Here is a 27,775-nt window from a genome sequence, read left to right on the forward strand (position 1 = left end):
ATCAACTTCGCTTGGTTCTGGCCAACTACAGCGAAAGCTGACACCAAGATGAGCAGCACTGCACACAGGTCCAGTGTCACGTTAATTTAGAGTTACTGCAACTGGTTGCCAGGAAACAGAAGACGACTGCTGAACGAGAGCAGTGTACTAATACTGACTGGAGAAGTAAATAAAGATGCTGTATTTGCTTGTCAATTTTCTCTCAGCAATAGTTTAAAACTCACTTTTCATTGTACACTCAATGAAATCAAGGGCTTTTTTTATTTGATAAGCAAAAGTCAATCAGATACATCGAAAAAGATTTACAATATGCTCTGCAGTTCCTTTTCAAAAGTCTCCAATCAGCCATTTTAAACTATATTGCAATAAAGTACCATCTCTATCAAATCAATGCAAACGTACTTTTCAACTTTTCAGGAAGAGCCATCTTCAGCTTAGCTAGATGTCCAGTGATCAGATGTAAATATATCGAGATCAGTGTTTCGCATTAATGATATTGTTTGCGTTTTGAGTCTTCCGCTGCTGATCTTGGTAAGATTTTGAATCTTCCCAGGGACGTGGTCCTCGGATATTTACCCAGTCATCCAAGTTCTGTTGCTGTAATTTCTGTTTTAAATAAAAGGAAAAGAATTGTTCTTTCATACGGTCTCAGAAAACCAAAATGTTCTTAAACAAGGTGACTGGAAAGCTTATGGCTATTGAACATTTATGAAATAATTAAAATGGTAGCAAGGCAGTGACTGAAGAAATAAAGAGTTTTTACAAATGTAGTGGAAACTATATAATGCCCCACATCAAAAAGAAATTAACACACCACCGACATCAAGCTCACTGGTCGATAGTTCCCTGGCTTTTCCTTACCATTATTTAAGAAGTGTGGTAAGGACAAGCCAGTGAACTTTAGACCAGTGAGCCTGATGTCGGTGGTGGGCAAGTTGTTGGAGGAAATCCTGAGGGACAGGATGTACATGTATTTGGAAATGCAAGGACTGATTCGGGATAGTCAACATGGCTTTGTGAGTGGGAAATCATGTCTCACAAACTTGATTGAGTTTTTTGAAGAAATAACAAAGAGGATTGATGAGGGCAGAGCGGTAGATGCAATCTATATAGATTTCAGTAAGGTGTTCCGACAAGGTTCCCCATGGGAGACTGGTTAGATCTCATGGAAAACAGGGAGAATTAGCCATTTGGATACAGAACTGGCTCGAAGGTAGAAGAGAGTGGGTGGTGGTGGAGGGTTGTGACCAAAAGACATGGATAGGATAAATAGACAACGTCTTTTCCCTGGGGTCAGGGAATCCAGAACTGGAGGGCATAGGTTTAGGGTGAGAGGGGAAAGATATAAAAGAGACCTAAGGGGCAACTTTTTCACGCAGAGGGTGGTACGTGTATGGAATGATCAGCCATAGGATGTGGTGGAGGCTGGTACAATTGCAACATTTAAGAGGCATTTGGATGGGTATATGAATAGGAAGGGTTTGGAGGGATATAGGCCGGGTGCCGGCAGGTGGGACTATCCGTAACCCTCATGATTTTTTAAACCTCTAATTAGGTCAGCCCATAACCTTTGACACTCCAAGGAAAACAGCACCAGGGTTGGGATATCTGGTCGGCATGGACAGGTTGGACTGAAGAGTCTGTTTCCATGCTGTACAGCTCTATGGCTCTAAGAGACCTTGGAGTGCAGGTCCATAGTTCCTTGAAGGTAGATAGGATAATGAAGGCATTTGGTATGTTTTTCTTTATTGGTCACAGTATTGAGTATAGGAGTTGGGAGGTAACGTTGCAGCTGTACAGACATTGGTTAGGCAACTTTAGGAATAGTGCATTTTGTGAAACTAGAAAGGGCACAGAAAAGATTTACAAAGATGCTGCCAGGGTTGGAGGGTTTGAGCTATAGGGAGAGGTTGAATAGGCTGGGGCTGTTTTCCCTGGAGTGTCAGAGGCTGTGGGGTGACCTTACAGAGGTTTAAAAAATCATGAGGGTCACGGATAGGGTAAATAGCAAAGCCTTTTCCCTGGGGTGAGGGTGATAGGTTTAGGGTAGAGGGTAAAGATATAAAAGGGACCTAAGGGGCAACTTTTTCACGCAGATGGTGATATGTATATGGAATGATCTACCAGAGGAAGTGGAGGGAGGGAGGCAAGTACAATTGCAACATTTAAAGGGCATCTGGATGGGTATGTGAATAGAAAGGGTTTGGAGGGATACGGGCCAAGTGCTGGCAGGTGGGACTAGATTGGGTTGGGACATCTGGTTGGCGTGGACGAGTTGGACTGAAGCTGTTTCCATGCTGCACATCTTTATGACTCTATTTATCACCTCTCAGCTGATAGCCTTTTGTTCTTTTGCTCGTCATTGCCATTACTTTCTGTTTAGGAGCCACCTTTTCATGTGTTTCTATACGAGGCCATGCTAGAATATCTTCACAAGAGAGAAAGTAAGGGAACTCTATAATAAGTTGCGTGCCTTTCCTACTAATTTCTCTCACATGCTATGGATATTTGATTTCTCCAGGCATCCTAATATTTGCCTGCACTGGAAGAGAGGAGAGGAGAGAAAAATACAACAAAAAAGGAACACCGTGCTCCCATCACCAACAAGTTAGGATGACCACTTTGGGAAAAAATATCATCTCCTTAAAGAAATTATCTTTCTCCTCGCCCTTCCCAAGTAATTCATTTCTTTTAGCTTTTTTCTAATCTGATTTCCTTGAACAGACAATATTTTAGATTTAATTTTAACATGGGATCTGCTGTCACCATCCCATTAAAATGGAAATGGAATTATCCATTCTCTCTACCTCCAACCTTTGAGAGGAAATACCAAGCCACAGTCTCACAACAGTCGTAAAGAGCACATTGTTTGGGAAGTCCCTGGGCCCTCCCTGCTTTCATGGAGCAGAATATGGAACATCTGAAAGAGCATTCAAGGAAGATATTTTGTTCAGGATTGTAGCCCTTGACAAAGAGTTTGAACGTGCACTGATTTAAAAAGTGAGAAGCTAGTTACACAAGCATCACATCCACTCTGGCAGCTGCTTGCAAGTATACGGTGTACAATTAGTTCATCATGCTGCAGTTTAGTTTGTGTCTGGAATTAATTTTTGTATTGAAATTGTCGTAGTACAAGGAAATTGCAGATACCACAAAAATTTTATTATTTGATGAGCTGTTTTATTTTTAAACCTTGGCCACATGCCAGAAAACCTTTCTTTCTCCTGTAAAAGGCGTAATATTGAAAGTGCCACAGGAATTCATGCCTGTGCTACACTGTGCACATCAGAGGGATCAGAATTAATTAGGCTGAATGAGAATTACCAATGGATGGCACAAATCCTTCTCATGGGACAGTATGGACATAAAGGTCACTATAATCGATCCTATAGCTTGTGGTGGGGTAACATTAATCATCATGTTAACCTTAGTCAATCCCAGCAGCCTCAATCCTCCCAAGAACAGTACTCTTTCTTTCCTCCCTGCCAAACAGTCCCTACAGACACTCCTGCATCAGTCAGGAGAAAGCAAAAAGTGCTCAGAACCACGACCATGTTAAATAGGGAGGTGTGAAATGTGATATGGACACAGGGAACAGCACAAGTCAGGAAAAGAATGGGGGTAAACAAGTTCTAAAGCTAGCTTTTGTGAATGTCCAACAGACGTAATACCAAGTCAGAAAATCGAAAGGCCATTTATGATGCTGTAGGATTCCACTCTTTGCCTCAGCCTTTTAACATTCCACTGTTGGTGAGAATCATGTCAAGCTTAATACAATATTCAGTCTCAACTCTGAAACTGCTGGCTTTGATAAATTTTAGAACAGCAGCTCTTTTGTCGTCTTGCAGACATCCAGCTGAATCCATTCCCCTCTCTAAAACACTCCAAACCAAACAGCAAAAACAACCACAAGTAGTTTCTCTTTACATAACAGGCAGTTCAAATGGTCTCCAGTTTGACTAAATGCAAGGCTCCCAATTGGATCACTAGTCCTCCAGCACCTCACGCAAACAAACAGAACTCAAAGCAAAGAAAAATAGCCATTGGGCCATCTTGTCTATGCTGGACTTTGTGCTCTTCACGAGTCTCCTCCCATTCCTCTTCATTTAGCCTATTAGCAAACTCTGCCATACCTTCTTTGTGTATGTATTAAGCAGCTACCATGTACTTGTAAACCTAGACATTGCTGTAAGCAGAATGACAGATCCCCAATGGTATCCCCTCAACATCTGTTGTTCAGATGTGTGTATAGTCAATAGGACTTTCTGGATAACAATCAAAAGTGGAATTATTTTCGAATGAAGAATTAAAAGAATAAAATATATCAAAACTATGTATCAGGACCATCGACTAATTAAAGAATAAAAGAACAAAATGAAATAGCCTCAAGCTCAGATGATGAATATTAATCATTTTCAGATCAGTTAATCAAGGCTGTCCGATTTGTATACTCTACCTCATACTCTGATTCCATTGAAATTTTATTTTTATTCTTGTTTAATTGAGCTTCAAGAGCCGGATCAATCTGCAAAGTGGGGGAAAACAATTAGTTTGATTCGTAAGAATCTCAAAAAGAAACTAGAAAAAAAACAAACTATTTATTGAGACTTGCCAGAATTCAGTGTTTACTCTGGTCAAATTCATAAGCACAAACTTTCGTGCCATTTCTAAAATGACTAGCATATAACACTAAAACGGAGCACTTGACTCAGAATTTTCAACACCCGCACTTTTGTTATTTAGAAGCAGGAGGTTTGTTCCAATTATTTGGTTGGCTGTCTCAATAGTATCAACAAACAGCAAGACAAGCAATGGTCTCATTGTCAAACGAGAGGCAATAAGTCATAAGTAGTGGACAACAATAAGGAGCAGAAACTCATGAGTGTGGTCTGTCCATGATGCAAAGGCATTCAGCTACGTGTACCAATGCAAGACTGTCATTAGGATTAAATCATCCTGGATTGGGATCTCCCATTTCAGCATTAAGTCAAAAATTACCTTCACTTAGAATTCGGAAAGGGATCAATCATGTTATTTCCAAAAGATCTCCTATTGTGACACCATATTGATAGCTCGGTGCAAAATTGTCTGCAATTACTGATATGCTCTTTGAAGGATATGCAACAATAGACTTAAATAAATGGGTGGCATGGTGGTTCAGTAGATAGTACTGCTGCCTCATAGCGCCAGGGGCCCAGGTTTGATTCCAGCCTCAGGTGACTATCTGTGGGGACTTTGCACATTCTCCCCGCATCTGCGTGGGTTTCCTCCAGGTGCTCCTGTTCCCTCCCACAATCCAAAGATGTGCATGTCAGATTAATTGCCCATAGTGTTAGGTGCATTAGTCAGGGGTAAATATAGGATAGGGGAATGGATCTGGGTGGATTACTCTTCAGAGGTCGGTGTGGACCTGTTGGGCCGAAGGCTCTGTTTCTATACTGTAGGGAATCTAATCTAATCTTTTTAATTAGTTTAGAACGCTGGAGTAGAATGGTGCTTTGGGAATATTGAGGTTATGATGGAGTAGAAAACACAGTCTGTTCTCAGTGGAGATCCAGTTCCCAATCCAACAGAGTTAGAAAAGGTGAAGTTATCCCCTTCTCCAGCAAGTTCCCAGACTTTCTCACAACCTCAGGGAAAGACACTGAAAATGGTTAAGTCTGACCAAAGCAAAATAACCAAAGTACAGATGTTGTAAATCATAAACAAAAACAGCAATTGCTGGAAAATGCACAGCAAAATGCACCACTATAAATGCCGGAGGAACCATCACAGAAGCACTCCACAGGAGGCTCCCAAGCACTGAGGATGTCACCTAGACAGGGGATGAAACGTGTGCAACACAAATTCCCAGCTTGGCGAACAGAACCACAACAACGAGCACCCGAGCTACAAATCTTTTCACAAACCTTGAATTCTCAGCAGATCTGGCAGCAGCTGTGGGGAGAAAGTGAAGTTACCATTTCAGGTCCAGCAATCCTTCTTCAGAAGTTTTTGTTATAATTTGAGATACTAGAGTCAAAGGTCTCCTAAGTGTGAGACACTGTCGGCTGAGCCACAATGCTGTGACAAGTGAAAATAAATCATATTTGCATCATTACCGTTTGAAATTGATCCAGCCACTACACAACTCAAAAACTACAATTGCATTACAAAGTTTATTTTGACAAAATGCTGGAGCTTTCAGTTATAGACTTCACTAAAATTTGAAAGATTGCGCTGCAAGTATTGTGCCATTGCTTTAATTTGTACTTAACTGACAGTTTGTTTCCAAACTAGGAGGTCAAAATAATTTCATTTAGGCAATTGCTGACTGCCTATATATAAGCTGTTCTACTTAAAACAAGGGACGACTTAAAAATCACAAAATCTGAATTTTCACGAAGAAAGTTACCAATCGACTGGATGCAACATTCCCAAAAGAGAAAAAAAACACCATTGAACAGTCATTGTTTAAAAGGTTTAATTTGGTTCTTGGAGCTGTGGGTTGTGTTTTAAAAAAAAGTCATTTCATCTATTTGACAAGTGGAAGATTGTTTCTTGTAACTATTAACTACTAATCAAACACTACACACAGGATAACAAAGCTAAATGAGATCTTTGGATGAAGCAGTATTAGCCAGCTAGAACTAAGGGGAGCAAGAGGTGTTGAAATTCTGACTGAATTACAGAGTTGCACACATTTTTGCAAAGTCATTTTTATACATATACAGTTCAGTAAAGGAACTAAAATAGGAACAGCAGAGTTATCCTACAGTACAGGTTGAGGAGCTGTGTAACACAAACAGACTACAAAGCAATTTCCACTAATGCTGTCAATTATACTGCAACACAGCTACAGATTCCTGTTTTTTAAATGTTTATATTTATTGAAAACATTTTTCACTTTTACAAAAAGCAAACTGAGAAAAGTTATAAAAGTACAAAAGTAGAAATATGACCGTATTATATTACAGTAACATTGACAATAAACTGCCTATTCTTCAAGATACAGTCATCTCATATACACTTAAGCCAAATTAGCATAAACTCAAATTAAATAAAATGAAATGAAATTACAATCCACTAAAATTAAAGTACACTACATTGTACTATATTACATTACACCACTCACTGCAGCACCACCATCAAGTCAAAGTTGTAGACAGTTCCCCATAATTGAAACGTAGCACTGTCAGGTACATCAGAGAATATTTAATGTTTAAATCTCTTAATTTTTTTCTTTACTCATTCCTTTTCTCAATTATGGCCCCAGAAAAGTAATGAAAAAAACATTATCCTCAAACCATTATAAGCCAAAGCCTGTGGATCTTTTCCCAGTCTTTTGGCTGTTTCTATTATGAAGTGCTTTCCCTTATAATGCTGGAGTCGCATGAGGACCAGGCGAGGGCGCTGGGCTAGTCCGGACCTGTGCATCGTGGTGGGCCCGCCCCACACTCATCCGGCCCGACTCAATCCCCAGGCCCAGCAACTCTGGAAGCCACTTCAAGAAAATCAACAAGGTTTTCACCTTCTTCATGCTCCGGCAATCCCACAATCCGTAGACGTTTCTCTCCGACCTCAGTTTTCAAAGTCATCTACTTGTTCCTGCAAGGCCCAAACCTATCTACCCCTCACAGCTCTCCGTCGCAGTCTCCGAGGCAGTGGTCCTCTGTTCTACCCCTTCGGCACGCTAATCCAAAGTCTGGATCTCCTACTCATGCTTTGTCAGCATGGCAGTAATTGGTTCCAGCGTTCCCTCAACTTTTTCACAGAGTTTTGTGAACTCCGTGAGGAAATGCTGCTGCTCCACTGAACTTAAGGACCCTGCCACGGGAGTCTAGGTAACTGCTGCAGGTTGCCCGTCATAATAGGGGAGTGCCCCTTGATGTCTTCATTTCAGCTCCAGATCTGGCAAATCTTGATTTAAAAGAGCTCTAGGTATTCTATTTACTTTAGAAACTTTCCTCGGGAGGGGGGAGCAGTGGGTAGGAGCCCACCTTACCTGGGGTATGGCACAGTGCGCAACACAGCAGACTGTTCAGACTGCCGCCATCTTGAATCTCCCCACAGATTCCATTTTTACTGTGTATATTTGAATTCATAACAGAAACTCAACAATTACTGATTACACATGATAGTTTGTGAAGAAAACTGGTATTTCAAATTGAAGACAATGATTATTACAAGGGAAGAAGCTTTTTAGAATATTAGATAAGCCCTGTAACTAAAAGGCACATAACAGTTAGACAGGGTTTGCCACTGGTTAGTTATGCTGTCCATTCCTAAAGGTTCATCTAGATCTTCCAGTATGAACAGACACTAAAGTATGGACTGCTGAGACTGGTCCATTAGACTGGCAATGCAAGTGCAAGAATAAACTTGGCTAGAGGTTAGAAGGCTGCAGAACCTAAGCACATATATCTAGGCTGACACTTCAACTTGGTGTTGGAGAAAATGTCTGTCATGTTTTCACTTATTTTTTCCCCCCACAATTGGCCTGGGAGAAGTATTATTGTATCAGAGACATATAGTGAGCTGCACAAGGTCAAGTTCAAGATTGTAATGAATTCTCCAAGGTTCAACAAACCTTCTGATCTGAAAGCAATATATAAAAAAAATACCTTTGAGCAACTGAAGCAAGGACTGGCCATGAATTCAGATGAACCGGCCCAAGGGTTAGGCTTTAAAAGCTGTTGAGCACATCGATTTGAGCGCATAAGCTGAGCAACACATCCCAGAGAGAATTGGAAACAATGCTTGAATGTCTTATATTTATTGAGCACAGAAGTAGTCCTATCTGGCAAATCTATTACTATAGGTCCTATGCCAAAGGGAGGTATGGGGTCTGAGGCTGGTTTTTTCCTGAACTGGCAATAGGGCTTTACATGTCAGGAGGGGATCAGAGATTGTGTTTTTGTGCTACATTCTGAAATTGCAAGGAGAGAGAACACTTGTTCCCATCTGCTGCTTGTATCAGTAACTTCAGCAAATATAATGCCTGAAATGAAGCAAAGCTTATAACCGTGGGCTAGGTTTACACAGACCCTTTTAGAAGTTTTAGAAGTGATAGGAAGTAGACAAAATTTCAAAGAAAAATGCATTCTGCTCTGTGAGGGTGGTGTCTAAAATAAACTGGTTTCTTAGTGAACAATTAGCATCAACTCAGTACAGTTGATCTGTACACATCTGTTTGCCTGCCTTCTCCCAACTCCTCTGTCTCCACCCTACCTGCTTGGATGAGGAGACATTTCCACTCGCGAGCATCCCAGATGTCCACCTACCTTAAGCAACGTGCTTTTTCTCCCCCCGTCACCCAGACAGCTCTCCGACTCACGACCTCCATTCACCGTTCCATTGCTTTAAATACCACACCGCCCCACCAAAGACAGAGTCAACCTGGTCCACACCGACCACACCACCAGTCTCCACATCCAACACATTATCCTTAAACATTTCAACCAACTCCAACTAGACCCCACCACCAAGAGCATCTTCTCCTCCCCACCACGCTCTGCTTTCTGCAAGGACCATTCTCTTTGAGAGTCCTTGGTTTGTGCTACGCTCCCCACTCCCCCTCCCCCCCGACCCCTGAATCCCCAGGTACCTTGCCCTGTAAGTGGTAAAAATGTAAAACCTGCCAGTACACCACCCGCCTCACCTCCATCCAAGTCCCCAAACCCTCCTTCCAGATGAGACAGAGGTTCACCTGCCTTTCCTCCAACCTTAGTTTACTGCATCAGATGCACCCGATATGGTCCTCTCTACATCAGGGAGACCAAATGTAAACTTAGGGAATGGTTCACCGAGCATCACAGCCAGGCCCACATGGGCCAACCGGACCTCCCAGTCACCGCCCATTTCAATTCCCCCTCCCACTCCCTTTCCGACATGACCGTCCTTGGTCTCTGCCATTTGCAAAATGAACCACACCGCAAATTGGAGGAACACCTCACCTTCCGCCTAGGCAGCCTACAGTCCAGAGAGCCTACACTGAGATCGCCAATTTCTAATAACCTCCCTCCCCATCCCCTGACTCCCTTCCCAGTCCCTCCCCCTCCCTTCCACCAACCAGATTCATTCCTCCCAATGACCAACCAGGTCGTACCCTCTACCCGCCTTCACCCATCCCCACTTCACCACCCTGCCACCACCATACCCTTTATCTGCAGCTAGCCCACACCCACCTCCAGTCCTGAAGAAGGGTTATACCCGAAATGCTGAATTCTCCACCTACTGATGCTGCCTGGCCTGCTGTGTTCTTCCAGCCTTCTTCCTGTCTATTTTGCCTGCCTTGTGGAATGTACAGATGGGACACATGAAACATCATGGTGCCCATTTAACATTTTACTTCTAAGGACACAGATCATGCTACGAAACATTGAAAGGTAAAGATATGCTCCAGCTTATCACAAGCTTGGAGTTTGTTTATAGGAGAGATCACTGACGCTGAGAAATATTTGGTGGAGACATGGAATTTAACAGATAAGGCATTGAAATGAGCATCTGTATGCCTAAGCTTGCATATCTCACTGCACTATACAAAGAACTGAGTTCTGCCAGCACATTGGTCAAAAACAACAAACTCTTCAACTGGCACCACTAAAATTAGATTACATGATTATTTAGATTAGATTTCTTACAGTGTGGAAATAGGCCCTTCGGCCCAACAAGTCCACACCGACCCTCCGAACAGCAACTCACCCAGACCTATTCCCCTCCATACACCTAACACTATGGACAATTTAGCATGGCCAATTCATCTAACCTGCAGATTTTTTTTGGACTGTGGGAGGAAACCGGAGCACCCAGAGGAAACCCACGCAGACACAGGGAGAATGTGCAAACTCCACACAGACAGTTGCCTGAGGCGGGAATTGAACCCAGGTCTCTGGCGCTGTGAGGCAGCAGTGCTAACCACTGTGCCACCATGCTGCCCCACTGTTTGAGAGATTTGGTGTGCAGCAACATAATTCACCCATTTACCTGTTGATTAATTTCACTTGAGACTCTGGAGTATTTCTGGGATATGGTTTCTCTATGTAAGTACATTCCTAGGGTGCTACGGTGGCTCAGTGATTAGCACTGCTGCCTCACAGCATCAAGGACCCAGGTGCGATTCCAGCCTTGGGGCGACTGTCTGTGTGGAGTCTGCACACATTCCCCATGTCTGTGTGGGTTTCCTTCGGGTGCTCGGCTTCCTCCCATAAACTGAAGATGTATAGATTAGGGGAATTGGCCACGTCAAATTGACCATAATGTTCAGGGATGCGTGGTTTAGGGGCTTGAGTTGGATAGGGGAATGGGTCTGAGTAGGTTACTCTTCGGAGGGTCGGTGTGAACTTATAAGCAAACTCCGGTGTTGTGGCCTTGTTTCCCCACTGTAGGGATTCTATGATTCTATCCAGCTTGAAAGGTAGGCAAAAGGACTGTGCAGTCCATCAGCTACATGGTCATATGGTGGAGAAAGTGGGTTAGGTTACAAATTTGTCCATCATCCAACATGTGTGTGTACCAACTGGCTGTCAATGGCTCAGACGGGGGTGGCACAGAAAGAGGAACCCCTCAACAGCACGTTACAAATACTCGACCCATCACTGAAAGGATACACTGAAAAGACTGACAAAGATGGTACCACATTTCAGAGATTGTAACTGTCAGGAAAGATCAAATAGATTGGTGCAATTGTCCTTCGGGGAAAAAGGTCTAGAAATGTTCTGGTAAAGATTAGAAGTTTGAAAGAGTAGGTGAGTGTAGATGAGGGGAGAATATCTCCATTTGAGAGATTCCAAAATAGAAGCTATCAATATAAAGACACTTACACAAATTAAGGGAGAATAAAAAGAAATGTCTTTATTCAGAGTGATTACATTTTGTTCTTGCGTTGTAGTTCGCTAGCATAGAAAGTGATTGAGTTAAATGATTGGAGAGAAAAATTGAGAGAGTATGGTTAAAAAAAAGGTTACTCTGAAAGGCCAAGATGAACTAAAAGCCAGAGATAAATGGATGGAGACTTGAAAGCTGAGACATTTTTACTACACAAGTTGGGTAGATGACCTTTCTGTATTATGCAATTCTGCATTATCCTAAATTAAAACAGCAACTTCACAATCAAAGCAGTTCACAGTAAAGACGGTCATAAAAGATGCTCTGTATTTTCAGAAGTAACTAATACATAGTAACTAGGGCAGCAACCTTAGGATATTTGAGTTTAAATGCAATTTCCTCTCCTGCCTGGCTCAACCAAATGTACATAAATATGCAGTCATTTTCACTGCTAATTTGACAGGAAAATCTGGGGCATCGCGTCCTTGCGGTGTCAATGTTCTAACCACTCAACGTACACTGCTATAACTTAGTTGGTAATGAAAGTGTAAAATTTGACACTAAATACATTAATGCAAGGTTTCTACATTTATTGAACAAGATTGGAACACTGGATTTATGATGGGACCATTATATAGAGCTTTATAAAATGAGATAAACAACATCTTAATTAACCAGGAGCTTGGGTTCAAATTGCTGATATTCTTAGCAAACAGAAAACACATGTAAAGATTAAAGCTCCAACTACAAGACTGAAAATTAAACCACTTCCTAATATAGATAGCTCCCCAATGCTACAGATTTAAGGCTCAGCACTGCAGCTATGAGTTGACCCAATGCCAAATTTCTCCTAGAATTAAGTATTTCTCAAAGTTAGTTTTGTGGAAATAGGTTTACAAAATCAAGAGGGGAATGGATAGGATAAATAGACAAAGTCTTCTCCCTGGGGCTGGGGAGTCCAGAACTAGAGGGCATAGGTTTAGGGTGAGAGGGGAAAGATATAAGAGAGACTAAAGGGGCAACCTTTTCACTCAGAGGGTGGTACGTGTATGGAATGAGCTGCCAGAGGATGTGGTGGAGGCTGGTACAATTGCAACATTTAAGAGTCATTTGCATGGGTATATGAATAGGAAGGGTAGGGAGGGATATGGGCCGGATACTGGCAGGTGGGACAAGATTGGTTGGGATATCTGGTCGGCATGGATGGGTTGGACTGAAGAGTCTGTTTCCATGCTGTACATCACTATGACTCTATGTGAGAGTGTATGCACACAATCATTGAAGGTGGCTTGATAAGCTGACTAGGGCACTTACAAAGCATATTGAATCCTTATCATTAGAGATTGCAAAAGCAGGGAAATTAAGAGAAACCTTCATAAAACACTGGATACGGCACAGCCTTATTCAATTCTGCAAAACACTCTTTAGGGAGGATGGCAAAACCTTAGTGCATTCAGAAGAGAATTACTAGAATAGTCTCAGGTTAATCAGTTCATACAATTATACAATGCAGAAGAGACCCATTGGTCTACCGAACCTGCACTGACCTACCTACACTAATCCATATGCTTTGTAAACGTATGAGGTTTCCCACCTCCACTACCCTCCCAGTCAGTGTATTCCAGATTCCCACCATTTTCTGGATGCCATTTCTCCCCTCAAACTCTCCTGCTTCTCACCTTAAAATCATGTCACTCATTATTTACAGTTCAACCAGGGTTTTTTTTGGGGGGGGGGGCACGGGGGAAGCAGCCCCATCCATTCCCCTTAATCAAGTCCCTTCTTGGCTTTCTCCACTCTTTAAAAAAAAGAGCAACCGAAGTTACCCAGCCTCTCTTTGGAGCTGAAATGCTCCACCCCAGCAACATTCTGGTGAATCTCCTCTGCACTTCATCCAATGCAATTACATTCTTCCTGTAGCGTGGTGTGGCCTAACCAAAGTTCTATACATCTCTGAGATAACTTCCCACTCCTATAATCTATACCATGACTGATAAGGTTAAAAATAACACAACACCAGGTTATAGTCCAACAGGTTTAATCAGAAGCACTAGCTTTTGGAGCGCTGCTCCTTCAGCGTCGCTCCGAAAGCTAATGCTTCCGATTAAGTCCGTTGGACTATAATCAGGTGTTGTGTGATTTTTAACTTTGTACACCCCGGTCCAACACCGGCATCTCCAGATCATGATGACTGATAAGACTAAGTGCCTCATATGCCTTCTTAAGAGTCCTATTAACTTGACCTGCCACCTTCAGATATTTATGTACAAACACTCCAAGATCCCTCTTTTCCTGAGATTCCTAGCACCCTACCATTCATGGAATACTTACTCACTTGTCTTGTGACTATTTCCAAAGTGCACGGCCTCATACTTTTCAGGGTTAAATCCCATCTGCCACTGATCCACCCATCTGTCCAGTATATACCTTCCTGTAAACAAAGGCCCTCTTCAATACTGTCAATAACCCAACCAATCCTTTGTCATCCACAAACTTATTATCCCTTCCCACATTCTCATCTATATTGCTTCAGTCATATAAACAGCCTTCTACCACCACCCTCTGGCTCTTGCATTCAATCTGCCAAGTTACACTGGATCCCTTGTCCTTATACCTTCTTCAGTCTCCCATATGGGACCTTATCAAAGGTTTTGCTGAAATCCATCGACTGCACTACCTAGGTCTACACGCCTGGTCACCTCCTCGAAAAACCCAGTCAAATGTGCTAGGCATGGCCGCCCTCTGACAAAGCCATGCTAACTATCCCTGATCAAATCTTGCCTCTCCAGATGAAGATTACTTCACTCCTTTAGAATTTTCTCCAAGGTTCCCCTCCCACCAAGGAGACACAACCTGACTCATAATTCCCCAATCTCTATCACTCTTCTTGAAGAGTAGTACCACATTAGAAGCCCTCCAGTTCTCTGGCACATCTCTTGTGGCCAGAGAAAAATTATTTGGATCAGATCCTCTTTAATTCCCTCCCTCATCTCCAATAGCAGCCTGGGATACCACTCATCTGGATTTGGGAAGATGTCCACTTTTAAACCTTCCAAAATCTTCATTACTTCCTCACTTCAGTTATCTGGAGAGATTGGATAAGCTGAGGTTGTCATCCTTAAAGCAGTGCAGGTTCAACCTCTCTCCTTAAAGAGAGGTTCAGTAGAAAATTTCAAAATTATGAAGGATTGAGTAAATAATGAGTAATTGTTTCAGTGGCAGTAAGATCAGTAAGCAGAGGACAATGAAGAGGTTAAAACCAGGCAGCCTGGTTTTAAAAATGCGACAAGTTACAATGATTCAGAATTTTAAAAAAGCGATGAAGACAAATTCAATAGTAAGTTTCAAATAAATAAGTTTTGAGAAAATAATTTCTAGGCTGGCAGAAATCAGGAGAAAGGAATGGGTGCCATCAGCTGAATGGCCTCTGTGTTTTATTATTGTATGAATTGTGTAACCAGATGCCTCTTCAATAACTACAAAATGTCACTGCAATACTGAATGTCTGCAAAACAGGATTTTAAGTAAGCCAATTCATTTCAATAGACAAAGGTAACTGGTCTCAAATTTGCCACAGGATTCACTTTTATTACTTTTCCAGTAGAAAGCAGCAGCTACCGGAGAGGAGGAAAAACCTTTGCCACTTGGTCGATTTTCCAGAACTCTGTTGCTACAGCTAGCATCCATGGAATGCTGTTTCATCAATAGTTATGTTTATGAATGTCCTTTATCTTAAAAGCAACCATTTAGCTTTTATTTGTAAGGCTCAGGCTATTTTTGACCTTCCCGAGTCCTGGCCCCTTTCAGTCTCTGTAATGTCATCTAGTCCTGCAACTTCTGAAATGTGGTTTGTTCCAATTCTGGTCCTTGCCTTCAGAGGACAGGGCTCATTGCTCTCGAATCTGCTCCCCAAACAGTTTTACTCCCAAAAGGCTCTATAAAAAGCCAGTGTTGTATGTCCTATTCTTTAATGGGCTGCATTTGGAAGACAGAGATGGAGGTGGATTCCCATGAATTACCAACCTGCACTACCTCAAAATTTTACAGAGGCAGGAAAAGTTTGGGACAGTGACTCATCCTCAAAGCCTATTGGTTGTCACTTAAGAAGTTCATCCACCAGTCCTACTTCATGGCAAGGGGGTCACCACATCATGGCGAAAGCTGGGGTAGCATTTAGCAGCATGGGTTGGTGTCAGGCAAAGGAATGTGGGTGGGTATGGGGGTGGAGGGAGAACAGTGAAAGAAATTTGTCGGAACCTCCTTTGAGATTCATTACGTCCGCTGAAAACACCTTTCCCCGGAGTTCGTCTGTAACTTCCCCTCTTCTGGCTTCTCGATGCCGGTTCTTCAAGAACACTTCCCTCTTGCGGCTACAAAATGAGATCCCGAATCTGGGCTGACCTAGGCTCTTTGGTGAGATGGGGCTGCTCGTAGTTGCACGGACGGTCCTAACTCCCAGGCAGCATTGTTGGGACTACAGAGGAGCTAGCAGCTCGAAGATGAAACGTTCGCCTGAGAAAGCACTGGACAGCTCACTCTAAAGCAATCAATTGGGTTCCCGACATTGATGCTGGGAACGAGGGCTGGTTAGCTGGCGTGTGGGACGTGAGTGTGAGAGAGCAAATTGAACACCTCTAAATGCAGTCCCATTGGTTTCCATAATTCTCCACAGATCTTTTACTACATCAGGTTTATTTATAGAACCTGTAAATTGTGTTGTTAAAATCTTCAGTGGTTTAGATCAGCAACTTCAGCAGGCTGACGCAGGATATCTCTACAATGTATAGAAATTCTCCAAGGATCAGTAGGTGAATGAGAACTTACAAGATTTGTTTTTAATCGACGAATATAATTGCGCACACAAATAACAAAAATGTTACAACTTTAGAAAGAAATTAATCACTACACATTCAAAGTGGTGGTTTATTTGCTCATCATTTGGGCTGGTATTTTTAGATGTAGATCCAATTAGTTCTGACGGTTTCATACCTGAGTGACGCACAAGCTACTCTTTATGAATAAAGCTTTGGAACACAAGATCAGGAGTGGAGCAATTAGACCTTGCAAAGTATCTTGCTATTAATCAAATTACCGCTGGTCTGGATCTCACCTCGATTTCCTGCCTTTACTCTACTTCTTTAGCCAGGACAAATCGTGGGTTCTGAACAGGAATCACTGGACTTGAAATATTAATTCTGACCCTCTCACCACATGAGGAGTTTCGCCAGCACTTTCCATTTCTGATTTCATGAATCTAGCATCACAATCTTGAATATTTCAATTAACCCAGCAGCCATTGCATTTTGGAGGAAGAGTGCTCCATATTCTTACGAACCTAGAGAAAACGCACCTTGATTATACTCAAAATTAGCCCAGCTCCAGGATTAAAATCACTCCTTTTTCTGGAGCACCACACAAAGTGGTTTCTTCCATGTCTAACTAAGAAACCCTTTTTATCCTTTTATCATTTAAACAATGCAAATAGGTCAAACACAACATGAAACAAAGAAATGCCAACTTCATACCTCTACTCACATATTTGTTACCCTCAGCCATGTTTCTTATTCTTCACATTTTACAGGAATACCGCAATCATAGGGTTATTTATAACACATCCATTCCAATGATTAATAACTCTCAGTTTGACCCAGAGGATAATGCTAACAAACGTCTTTTGAATCTCAAAACAGGAATATGTGCAGTCTCATTATTGTACACTTGAAACAAAAACCACGTCACAGCCATAAATCAGAATTATCTGCACTTGCTCATATGATAACTCATAACTTTATGAAACCACAAGTGAGTTTTTAAAATCAAACTCGTACAAACATGAGCTTCCTGTTGGTTCAGATAGATTTAGATTTAATCTTAATAAAACCATGTAATAAAGCATTTTAATGAAAGTCATTACAAAGATACTTGAACAGTCACTGCTGGATTATGAGAGTTGCCTCTCACTTGCTCGAGACACTAAACTCTATAAGCTACCTTAACTCTTAACACAAAAAAGGCATTTGGTATGCTTGTCTTTATTGGTTAGTGCAGAGGAGTTGAGAGCTCATGTTGCAGCCGTACAGGACGTTGGTAGGGCCACTTTTGGAACACTGTGTTCAATTCTGGGCTCCTTGCTTTAGGAAGGATACCATTAAACTTGAAAAGATTTACAAGGATTTGCCAGGGTTGGAGATTTTGAACTATAGTAGAGGCTGGGTCTGTTTTCCCTGGAGCATCGGAGGCTGAGGGGTGACTTGATGGAGGTTTATAAAATCATGAGGGGCATGGATAGGGTGAATAGACAAGCTCTTTTCCCCAGGGTGGGAGAGTCCAAAACTAGAGGGCATAGGTTTAAAGTTTAAAAGGAACCTAAAGGGTAACTTTTTCCACACAGACGGTGGTACATGTATGGAATGAGCTGCCAGAGAAAGTGGAAGAGGCTGGTACATTTACAACAGTTAAAAGGCATCTGGATGAATAGGAAGAGTTTATAAGATCATAGGAGCAGAAATTGGGCCATTAGACCCATCAGGTCTGCTCCGCCATTCAATCATGGCTGAGGGGTTTTTCACCTGCATTTTCCTGTTTTCTCCCCATAACCTTTGATCCCCTTGGCAATCAAGAACATATCTATCTCTGTCTTAAATATGCTCAATGACCTGGCCTCCACAGCCTTCTGTGGCAATAAGGTCCAAAGATTCACCATCTGTGGTAAAGAAGTTTCTCTTTATCTCCATTCAAAAGGGTCTGCCCTTTATTGTAAGGCTGTGCCCTTGGGTCCTAGCTTCTTCAGCCAATGGAAACATCTTTCCAATGTCCACTCTGTCCAGACCATTCAGTATTCCAAAAGTTTCAGTCAGTCCCCCCTCACATCTTTCTAAACTCCATCCAGTATAGTCCCAGAGTCCTCAAACATTCCTCATGTTAAACCTTTCATTCCTGGGACCATTCTCGTGAACGTCCTCTGCACCCACTTTAGAGCCAATACATCTGAGGTATGGGGCCCAGAATTGCTCTAAATATGGTCTGACTAGAGTCTTACAAAGCCACAGAAGGACATCTCTGCTCTTGTATTCTACTCCTCTCAAGATGAATGACAACATTGTATTTGCTTTCCTAATTACCAACTCAACCTGCAAGCTTACCTTAAGAGAACCCTGGACCAGGACTCCCAAGTCCCTTTGTACTCCAGATTTCTGAATTTCCTCCTCATTTAGAAAATAGTCTAGGCCTCTATTCTTCCCACCAAAGTGCACAACCTCACACTTTCCCACGCTGTATTTCATTCTGCCACTTCCTAGCTCACTCTGCTAACTTGTCTAAATCTTTCTGCAACCTTCCCGCGTCCTTAATAGTACCTATCCAGCTACCTATCTTTGTATTATCTACAAACGTAGCCACAATGCCATCAGTTCTTTCATCCAGAGCACTGACTTCCATACCGAGAAGAACCCTTTTATCCCCACTCTCTGCCTCTAACACCATGGGCCCTTATCGTAGATTAGATTACTTACAGTGTGGAAACAGGCCCTTCGGCCCAACAAGTCCACACCGACCCGCCGAAGCGCAACCATACCCCTACATATACCCCTTACCTAACACTACGGGCAATTTAGCATGGCCAATTCACCTGACCCGCACATCTTTGGACTGTACTCAGCAGTCTCCTGTGCAGCACCTTATCAAAGGCCTTCTGGAAGTCCAGATAGATAACATCCATTGGCTCTCTTTGGTCTGACGTGCTCATCACCTTCTCAAAGAACTCTAACCGATTTGTCAGGCATGACCTTCCCTTGATGACTTTGCCCGATTTTACCATGCATAGAATTTACTCTGTAATTTGGGAGGGAGAAGGTGGAATGTAACTGATCTACAATTGAATAAAATAACAAAGTATTCAGAAATCTCATCCTTCACAATGGACTCCAAAATCTTACCAATGACTGAGGTCAAGCTAATTGACCTATAATTTGCCATCTTTTGCCTTACTCTCTTCTTAAAAGAAGTGCTACATTAACAATTTTTCCAGTCCTCTGGCACCCTCCCTAACTCTGTGATAGCAGAAAGACCACTACTAAAGGCTCCAGCTATCTCCTTCAGGACTCTATGGCATAGCCCATCTGCTCCAGACGATTTGTCCACTTTCAGTCCTTTCAGTTTTCCTAGGTGATGGCTACCATGCTCCGTTCTGTCCCCAGCTCTCATGAATGTTTGGGATACTGCTTGCGTCTTGCACCATGAAAACTGACACCAAGTACTCATTCAGTTCCTCAGCCATTTTTTGTTCCCCATTACCAGTTCTCCAGCATTTTCCAGCAGCACAATATCCACTTTGCCCTTTATATATCTAAAGAAACTCTTGCAATCTTCTTTAATATTACTGGCTAGCTTACCTTCATATTTAATCATTTCCATCCTTATTTCTTTCTTTGTTGTCCTCTGTTGGTCTTTGAAGGCTTCCCACTGCCCTTCGCCACATCATATGCTTTCTCTTTTGCTTTTATACTGTCCTGGACTTCCCCGGTCAGCTCCAGTTGCCTCATTGTCCCTTTGACACGCTTCTTTTTCCCCGGAATGAATCTCTGCTGTCTCTCCCAAATTAATTCTAGAAACTCCTGCCAATGCTATTCCACTATCTTTCCTGCTGGGCTCCTCTCGCAGTCAATTTTGGTCAGCTCCTCCCTCATGCCTCTGTACTTGCTTTTATTCAACTGTAAATTAGTTACATCTGATTCCACCTTCTCCCTCTCAAATTATAGAGTAAATTCTATCATACCATGATCACTGCCTCCAAAGAGTTCCTTCACCTCAAGCTGCCTTACCAAGTCTGCCTCATTGCACAATGCTAAATCCAGAATTGCCTCTTTCCTCATGGGCTCCACCACAAGCTGCTTCAACAAGCCATCCCGTAGACATTCCACAAACTCCTTTTCTTGTGATCCACCACCAACCTGATATTGCCAGTCCATCTGCATATTGAAATCCCCCATGATCACTGTAAACTTGCCTTTCCTATAAGCCTTTTTGATTTCTTGGTGTATCTTGTGCCCCAAATCCTGGCTACAGTTGGGAGGCCTGTAAATAACTCCCATCATGGTTTTGCTTTTACCTTTGCAGTTCATCACCTCCACCCACATAGATTCCACAGCATCTGACCCTACTTTGTTTATAGCTATTGATTTAATTTCAGGGATCTGGGTCAAATGGTGCCAAATGGGACTACATTAATTTAGGATATCTGGTAGGTATGGACAAGTTGGACTGAAGGGTCTGTTTCCAAGCTGTACAGCTCCATGATTCTATAAAGGACAAGTCAAGGCCAAGGGTGTCATGTGGCAACTTGGCCTGGTTGGTAGCAAGCACAGCTCAGAGTCAGGAGGGTAATGGATTTAAAGATCCAACACTACCATGGAATCTAAGTTAAAAGTTCAGAACATAACCAAGGAAGCAACATTAGGGAAGGTACAAACACTGTCCGTTTACCTGCTTAAAATGGAGAGCAACTAATTCTGGCACAATTTAACACCAGGGAGCTTACCCTGCATTGGTCAATATTCCTGCCTCAAAATCGCACTAAAAAACAGATCCACTTGCCATTCATGGGATCTTATGCAAGTTGTGCGCTTGTCTGCACAATAACTCAATGTGACATTTTTGATATGCGATAAAGCAGTGTATGAGCGCAACTCTGTGGGATAGCATCTCACTCAGATGACCACATATCAATTCGTTACTAACCTTCACATTTATACTGCTGTAACTACTTGAAGCTTTCAATACCTTGTTTTGCATTTAATCATAACTACAATCTTATTAGCAGCACCAGCCCTGCACCACCCCTCTCTCTGTAGGTCTAAGGGCTCTTGCGGCACAGTGATAGCGCCTCGACCTCTGAGCTCAGAGGGGTACAATAGCATCCCTAACAGGCTGATTAGAAAATATCCATAAAGCACTGCACATTAGCAGTTATTACAGCAGGAGAGAATGAGTGGGTGACGCTCACATTCTGAAAGACAGCTCAGTGTTAGAATGGAAACAACGCTGAAACAGGAGTTTGAAGTGAGAGAGGTAGGGCAGTACACAAAGGCACTTGGAATTGTGCAGTACTGCAGATGCACAGAGACAAATAGAAGCAGATGGAATAAAGGGATTGTGCTGATGCATGGAAAATCCTAAGTCGAGAAATGATGATTACAGTTATTGCAAAAATAATATGCGTTTTTGATCCGAGGTCGGTGTTGCTCAAAACAAACTGCACACAAATGATCTTACAGCAAACTCCACAATGACACTATGTTACAGCATGTTTGCACACAGGAAACTGAACTGATTGGAGCTCAGTTCTTGGTTCATTCCAACAGAAGAATTGGTGATGGCACAATTGCCAATCTCTTTGGGCTAAGAAAAACAAAGCACTGGCAAGGGAGAGGAGAACCTGACAGCCCATGTTCCTGACCAGCACCAGCTAAGCCAGGACGTTTACAGACATAGGCACTGGAGAAGGATAGGATAATTATCTGAGATACCTCCTGCTTGAAAGTACACTGCTGAAACCATCTGGGCTAAGGTGGTCACATGGGCAAGACAGGTGGGGGCATGCATGTGAGCATACTCCTGTCAAAATCTTCCGGAGTTGAAAGAAGAAAAGCCATACTAACATTGGAGAAGATGGAAGAGTTATGTGGACCAGGATAAAGGTCATCAGTCTTTGTAATTGATGCCACATTCATGAAATAATAGGTCATTCAACATATCTAAGTTCTGCAGTAAAAAGTGACTGCAAGCAACAGTTTAAACAATTTAAACTGTGCATGCCAAAAGAAGGAATGACACATTTTGCTGATTACCATGCAACAATACTAAATGCTTAATAAAGCTTCAGGAAGCTACACCATAAATGTCAATAGAATTCCTTCAGTGAACTATTGCTTCTATTTTATTTGGAGTATATACATTTTGTTTTCCAGCAGTGTTATACAAGTGACATTGCACTTTGTAAATATAACAGTCATTAAAACATCGTTATTACAGTAGACAAAGTAGTAGAATGCCTCTCATTTCACATGAGTATTTTCATAACTTGGACATGACAATCAAAAGAAACGATGTTCAATGATTCTTATAAAGAAATGTGGAGCTTATTCAAGGAAAAGCTCTTGTGTCCCCTAGACAAGTATGCACCTGTCAGGCAGGGAGGAAGCTGTAGAGAGCAGGAGCCGTGGTTTATGAAGGAAGTGGAATCTCTGGTCAAGAGGAAGGCGGCGGCTTGTGTTAGGACGAGATGTGAAGGTTCAGTTTGGGCGCTTGAGGATTACAAGGTAGCCAGGAAAGACCCAAAGAGAGAGCTCAGAAGAGCTAGGAGGAGACATGAGAAGTCGTTGGCGGATAGGAACAAGGTAAACCCTAAGGCTTTCTATAGGTATTTAAGGAATAAAAGAATAACAAGAGTAAGATTAGGGCCAATCAAGGATAGTAGTGGGAAGTTGTGTGTGGAGTCAGAGGAGATAGGGGAAGCACTAAATGAATATTTTTCGACAGTATTCACTCTAGAAAACGACAATGTTGTCGAGGAGAATATGGAGACACAGGCTACTAGACTAGGTAGGATTGAGGTTCACAAGGAAGAGGTATTAGAAATCCTGCTGCAAATGTGTTGCTGGTCAAAGCACAGCAGGTTAGGCAGCATCTCAGGAATAGAGAATTCGACGTTTCGAGCATAAGCCCTTCATCAGGAATAAGAGAGAGAGAGCCAAGCCGGCTGAGATAAAAGGTAGGGAGGAGGGACTAGGGGGAGGGGCGATGGAGGTGGGATAGGTGGAAGGAGGTCAAGGTGAGGGTGATAGGCCGGAGTGGGGTGGGGGCGGAGAGGTCAGGAAGAGGATTGCAGGTTAGGAGGGCGGTGCTGAGTGGAGGGAACCGACTGAGACAAGGTGGGGGGAGGGGAAATGAGGAAGCTGGAGAAATCTGAATTCATACCTTGTGGTTGGAGGGTTCCCAGGCGGAAGATGAGGCGCTCCTCCTCCAGCCGTCGTGTAGTTGTGTTCTGCCGGTGGAGGAGTCCAAGGACCTGCATGTCCTCGGTGGAGTGGGAGGGGGAGTTAAAGTGTTGAGCCACGGGGTGATTGGGTTGGTTGGTTCGGGCGGCCCAGAGGTGTTCTCTGAAGCGTTCCGCAAGTAAGCGGCCTGTCTCACCAATATAGAGGAGGCCACATCGGGTGCAGCGGATGCAATAGATGATGTGTGTGCTGTTCTTCATCTATCTCACAGACCTGCAAAGGACCCCTGCTGTTCTTCATCTATTGACCTCTCCGCCCCCACCCCACTCCGGCCTATCACCCTCACCTTGACCTCCTTCCACCTATCCCACCTCCATCGCCCCTCCCCCTAGTCCCTCCTCCCTACCTTTTATCTCAGCCGGCTTGGCTCTCTCTCTCTTATTCCTGATGAAGGGCTTATGCTCGAAACGTCGAATTCTCTATTCCTGAGATGCTGCCTAACCTGCTGTGCTTTGACCAGCAACACATTTGCAGCTGTGATCTCCAGCATCTGCAGACCTCATTTTTTACTTAGAAATCCTGCACAGTGTGTAAATAGATAAGTCCCCTGGGCCAGATGGGATTTATCCTAGGATCCTCTGGGAAGCCAGGGAGGAGATTGCCGAGCCTTTGGCATTGATCTTTAAATCGCCATTGTCTACAGGAATAGTGCCAGAAGACTGGAGGACAGCAAATGTGGTTCCCCTGTTCAAGAAGGGGAGTAGAGACAACCCTGGTAATTATAGACCAGTGAGCCTTACTTCAGTTGTTGGTAAAGTGTTGGAAAAGGTTATAAGAGATAGGATTTATAATCATCTAGAAAAGAATAATTTGATTTGGGATAGTCAGCATGGTTTTGCGAAGGGTAGGTTGTGCCTCACAAAACTTATTGAGTCTTTGAGAAGGTGGCCAAACAGGTAGATGAGAATAAACCGGTTGATGTGGTGTATATGGATTTCTGCAAGGCATTTGATAAGGTTCCCCACAGTAGGCTATTGTACAAAATGCGGAGGAATTGGCTTGCTGAAAGAAGACAGACGGTGGTGGTTGATGGGAAATGTTCATCCTGGAGTCCAGTTACTAGTGGTGCACCGCAAGGGTCGGTGTTGGGTCCACTGCTGTTCGTCATTTTTATAAATGACCTGGATGAGTGCGTAGAAGGGTGGGTTAGTAAATTTGCAGACGACACTAAGGTCGGTGAAGTTGTGGATGGTAACAAAGGATGTTGTAGGTTACAGAGAGACATAGATAAGCTGCAGAGCAGGGCTGGGAGGTGGCAAATAGAGTTTAATGCAGACAAGTGAGAGATGATTCACTTTGCCGGAGTAAGTGGAATGCAAGTACTGGACTAATGGTAAGATTCTCGGTAGTGTAGATGAGCAGAGAGATCTTGGTGTCCATGTACACAGATCCTTGAAAGTTGCCACCCAGGTTGACAGGGTTGTTAAGAAGGCACACAGTGTTTTAGCTTTTATTAATAGCGGGATCGAGTTCCGGAACCATGAGGTTATGCTGCAGCTGTACAAAGCTCAGGTGTGCCCGCACTTGGAGTAGTGTGTACAGTTCTGGTTACCACATTGTGAGGAGGATGTGGAAGCTTTGGAAAGAGTGCAGAGGAGATTTACTGGGATGTTGCCTGGTATGGAGGGGAGGTCTTATGAGGAAAGGCTGAGGGACTTGAGGCTGTTTTCGTTGGAGAGAAGAAGGTTGAGAGGGGACTTAATAGAGACATATAAGATAATCAGAGGGTTCGATAGGGTGGACAGGGAGAGCCCTTTTTTCCAAGTATGGTGACAGCGAGCACAAAAGGGCATAGCTTTAAAATGAGGGGTGATAGATATAGGACAGATGTCAGAGGTAGTGTCTTTACTCAGAGTAGTAAGGGTGTGGAATGCTTTGCCTGCAACGGTAGTAGATTCGCCAACTTTAAGGACATTTAAGTCGTCATTGGACAAGCATGTGGACGTACATGGAACAGTGTAGGTGGGATGGGCTTCAGATTGGTATGACGGGTTGGCGCAACATTGATGTTCTATAATGCTCTATTTTCTGTGTTCTACACAACCATTCAAAATAAGCAACAGGTTCTTGAGGGGGGGGGGGGGGGGGGAGGGAGTGTATTAGTGTACAGAGAGCAGTGTTCAAATGGATCTGTCCTATTTTGAATAGGACTTGAGGTCCTCAGCATCTACCTGAACTCAAACAGGCACACCAGACTAGTTTTATATCTCACTGGGCAGCGACTGTCCAAAAACAACACTTCTTCCCAGCGCTGAATTAAGTATCATTCTATTGACAAACTTGTCCCTTTGTGAGGCTCTAGCCTTGGAGTAACCAACTGAATGTTTAGAAGAGGAAGGAAGACAAGAAGGATAGAGAAGTCAAAGCATTCGAGAAAATCAACAGTGCACAGCATATGAATAAATGTTTATGTGCAGTAAATTTAGATCACAAGATGTCAAACCAAATGCAGTATGATATCTGCGCAATGCACTGGTTTTAAGTGATACTTCTAATGACCATTTATAGACAGTCACACATCATTTCCCTTTAATTTTAAACCACTAAAATGCTAAAAGGGTAAAACATTGCCATTTGTTACATCCAATGCAATCTGTCACATTTGTAGCTCTTTACAGCAGAACGCATTTTTCATTGAAATACCAACCTGCAATAAATCTGTTTAGAAAAAGCCAAATGCAAAACTGTTCCTCTGCTTCCCACTATTTGCTGGCCAACCGAATACAAGCAGTAGCACGACAGAATCTAAATAAAAACTAAAAGAACTACAGATGCAGGAGAAACAAAAACAGAAAATGCTGGTAAATCTCAGTGGATCTGGCTAGACCATTCTGAGGAAAGGTCACTGGAGACAAAACATTAACTCTGATTTCTCTCCACAAGTGCTGACAGACCTGCTGAGCTTTTCCAGTATTTTCTGTTTGCATGTGTACTTGTTTACTTAGGTTTAAGCAATATAGAAGTAGTCTTTGGACCCTGAAGTATATGCCCTCTTCCTTCATTGTAATAGTATCTTTGATACAAATAACAAAATACCGTGCAAGAACTGTAACAAACACTACATTGGAGAAACAGGCAGAAAATTAGCCAACAGGATACATGAACACCAACTAGTCACAAAACAACATGACTCTCTCCACTGGTATCCTTATATACAGATGAGGAAGGACACCGCTTCGACTGGGACAACACATCCATCCTCGGACAAGTCAAACAGAGACACGCACGAGAATTTCTAGAAGCATGGGATTCCAACAGGAACTCCAACAAAGACATTGAGTTGGACCCCATTTACCACCCCCGAGAAAAAGAACAGGAAATGACATCACGAACCCAAAGAAACCCAAACATTTAAACAGAAAGCATGAATCATCAGCAGTGCTTCGTCTGGAGGCTCACTGAAGATGTTACTGAGTATGGTGACGAAACATCTGAAATTGAACCTTCCAGCTCAGTGATCAAACCTTCATCCAGAACCTGTGGGCGGCACGGTGGCACAGTGGTTAGCACTGCTGCCTCACAGCGCCTGTAGACCCGGGTTCAATTCCCGACTCAGGCGACTGACTGTGTGGAGTTTGCACGTTCTCCCCGTGTCTGCGTGGGTTTCCTCCGGGTGCTCCGGTTTCCTCCCACAGTCACAAAGATGTGCGGGTCAGGTGAATTGGCCAAGCTAAATTGCCCGTAGTGTTAGGTAAGGGGTAAATGTATGGGTGGGTTGCGCTTCGGCGGGTCGGTGTGGACTTGTTGGGCCGAAGGGCCTGTTTCCACACTGTAAGTCTAATCTAATCTAAAATCTAAAACCTCAACCTGAGCTACAAATCTTCTCAAAACTCGCTAGTATCTCTGAATAACAAATGCCCTTATCCCACTCTCCTTGTGCCTTCTTTTTTCCCTCAAATCTTGTAGCAGGAACGCTT

General features: G+C 42.9%; 1 protein-coding gene across 1 annotated transcript in view; it reads right to left on the bottom strand.

Moving 5' to 3' along the window:
* Positions 1-242: 242 nt before the first annotated feature.
* The window catches only part of LOC132817835 (cytochrome c oxidase assembly protein COX16 homolog, mitochondrial), a 51,518-nt gene continuing 23,985 nt past the window's right edge, over positions 243-27,775 (bottom strand). The window contains exons 3-4 of the mRNA XM_060828347.1: positions 4,457-4,525; positions 243-606 (exon numbers count right to left, since the gene is read on the bottom strand). Of these exons, the coding sequence (XP_060684330.1) occupies positions 475-606; positions 4,457-4,525 (201 nt within the window). The 3' untranslated portion in view covers positions 243-474. The remainder of the gene's footprint in view (positions 607-4,456; positions 4,526-27,775) is intronic.

This window comes from Hemiscyllium ocellatum, chromosome 8 (assembly GCF_020745735.1).
Source record: "Hemiscyllium ocellatum isolate sHemOce1 chromosome 8, sHemOce1.pat.X.cur, whole genome shotgun sequence".
NCBI classification, from domain to species: domain Eukaryota; kingdom Metazoa; phylum Chordata; class Chondrichthyes; order Orectolobiformes; family Hemiscylliidae; genus Hemiscyllium; species Hemiscyllium ocellatum.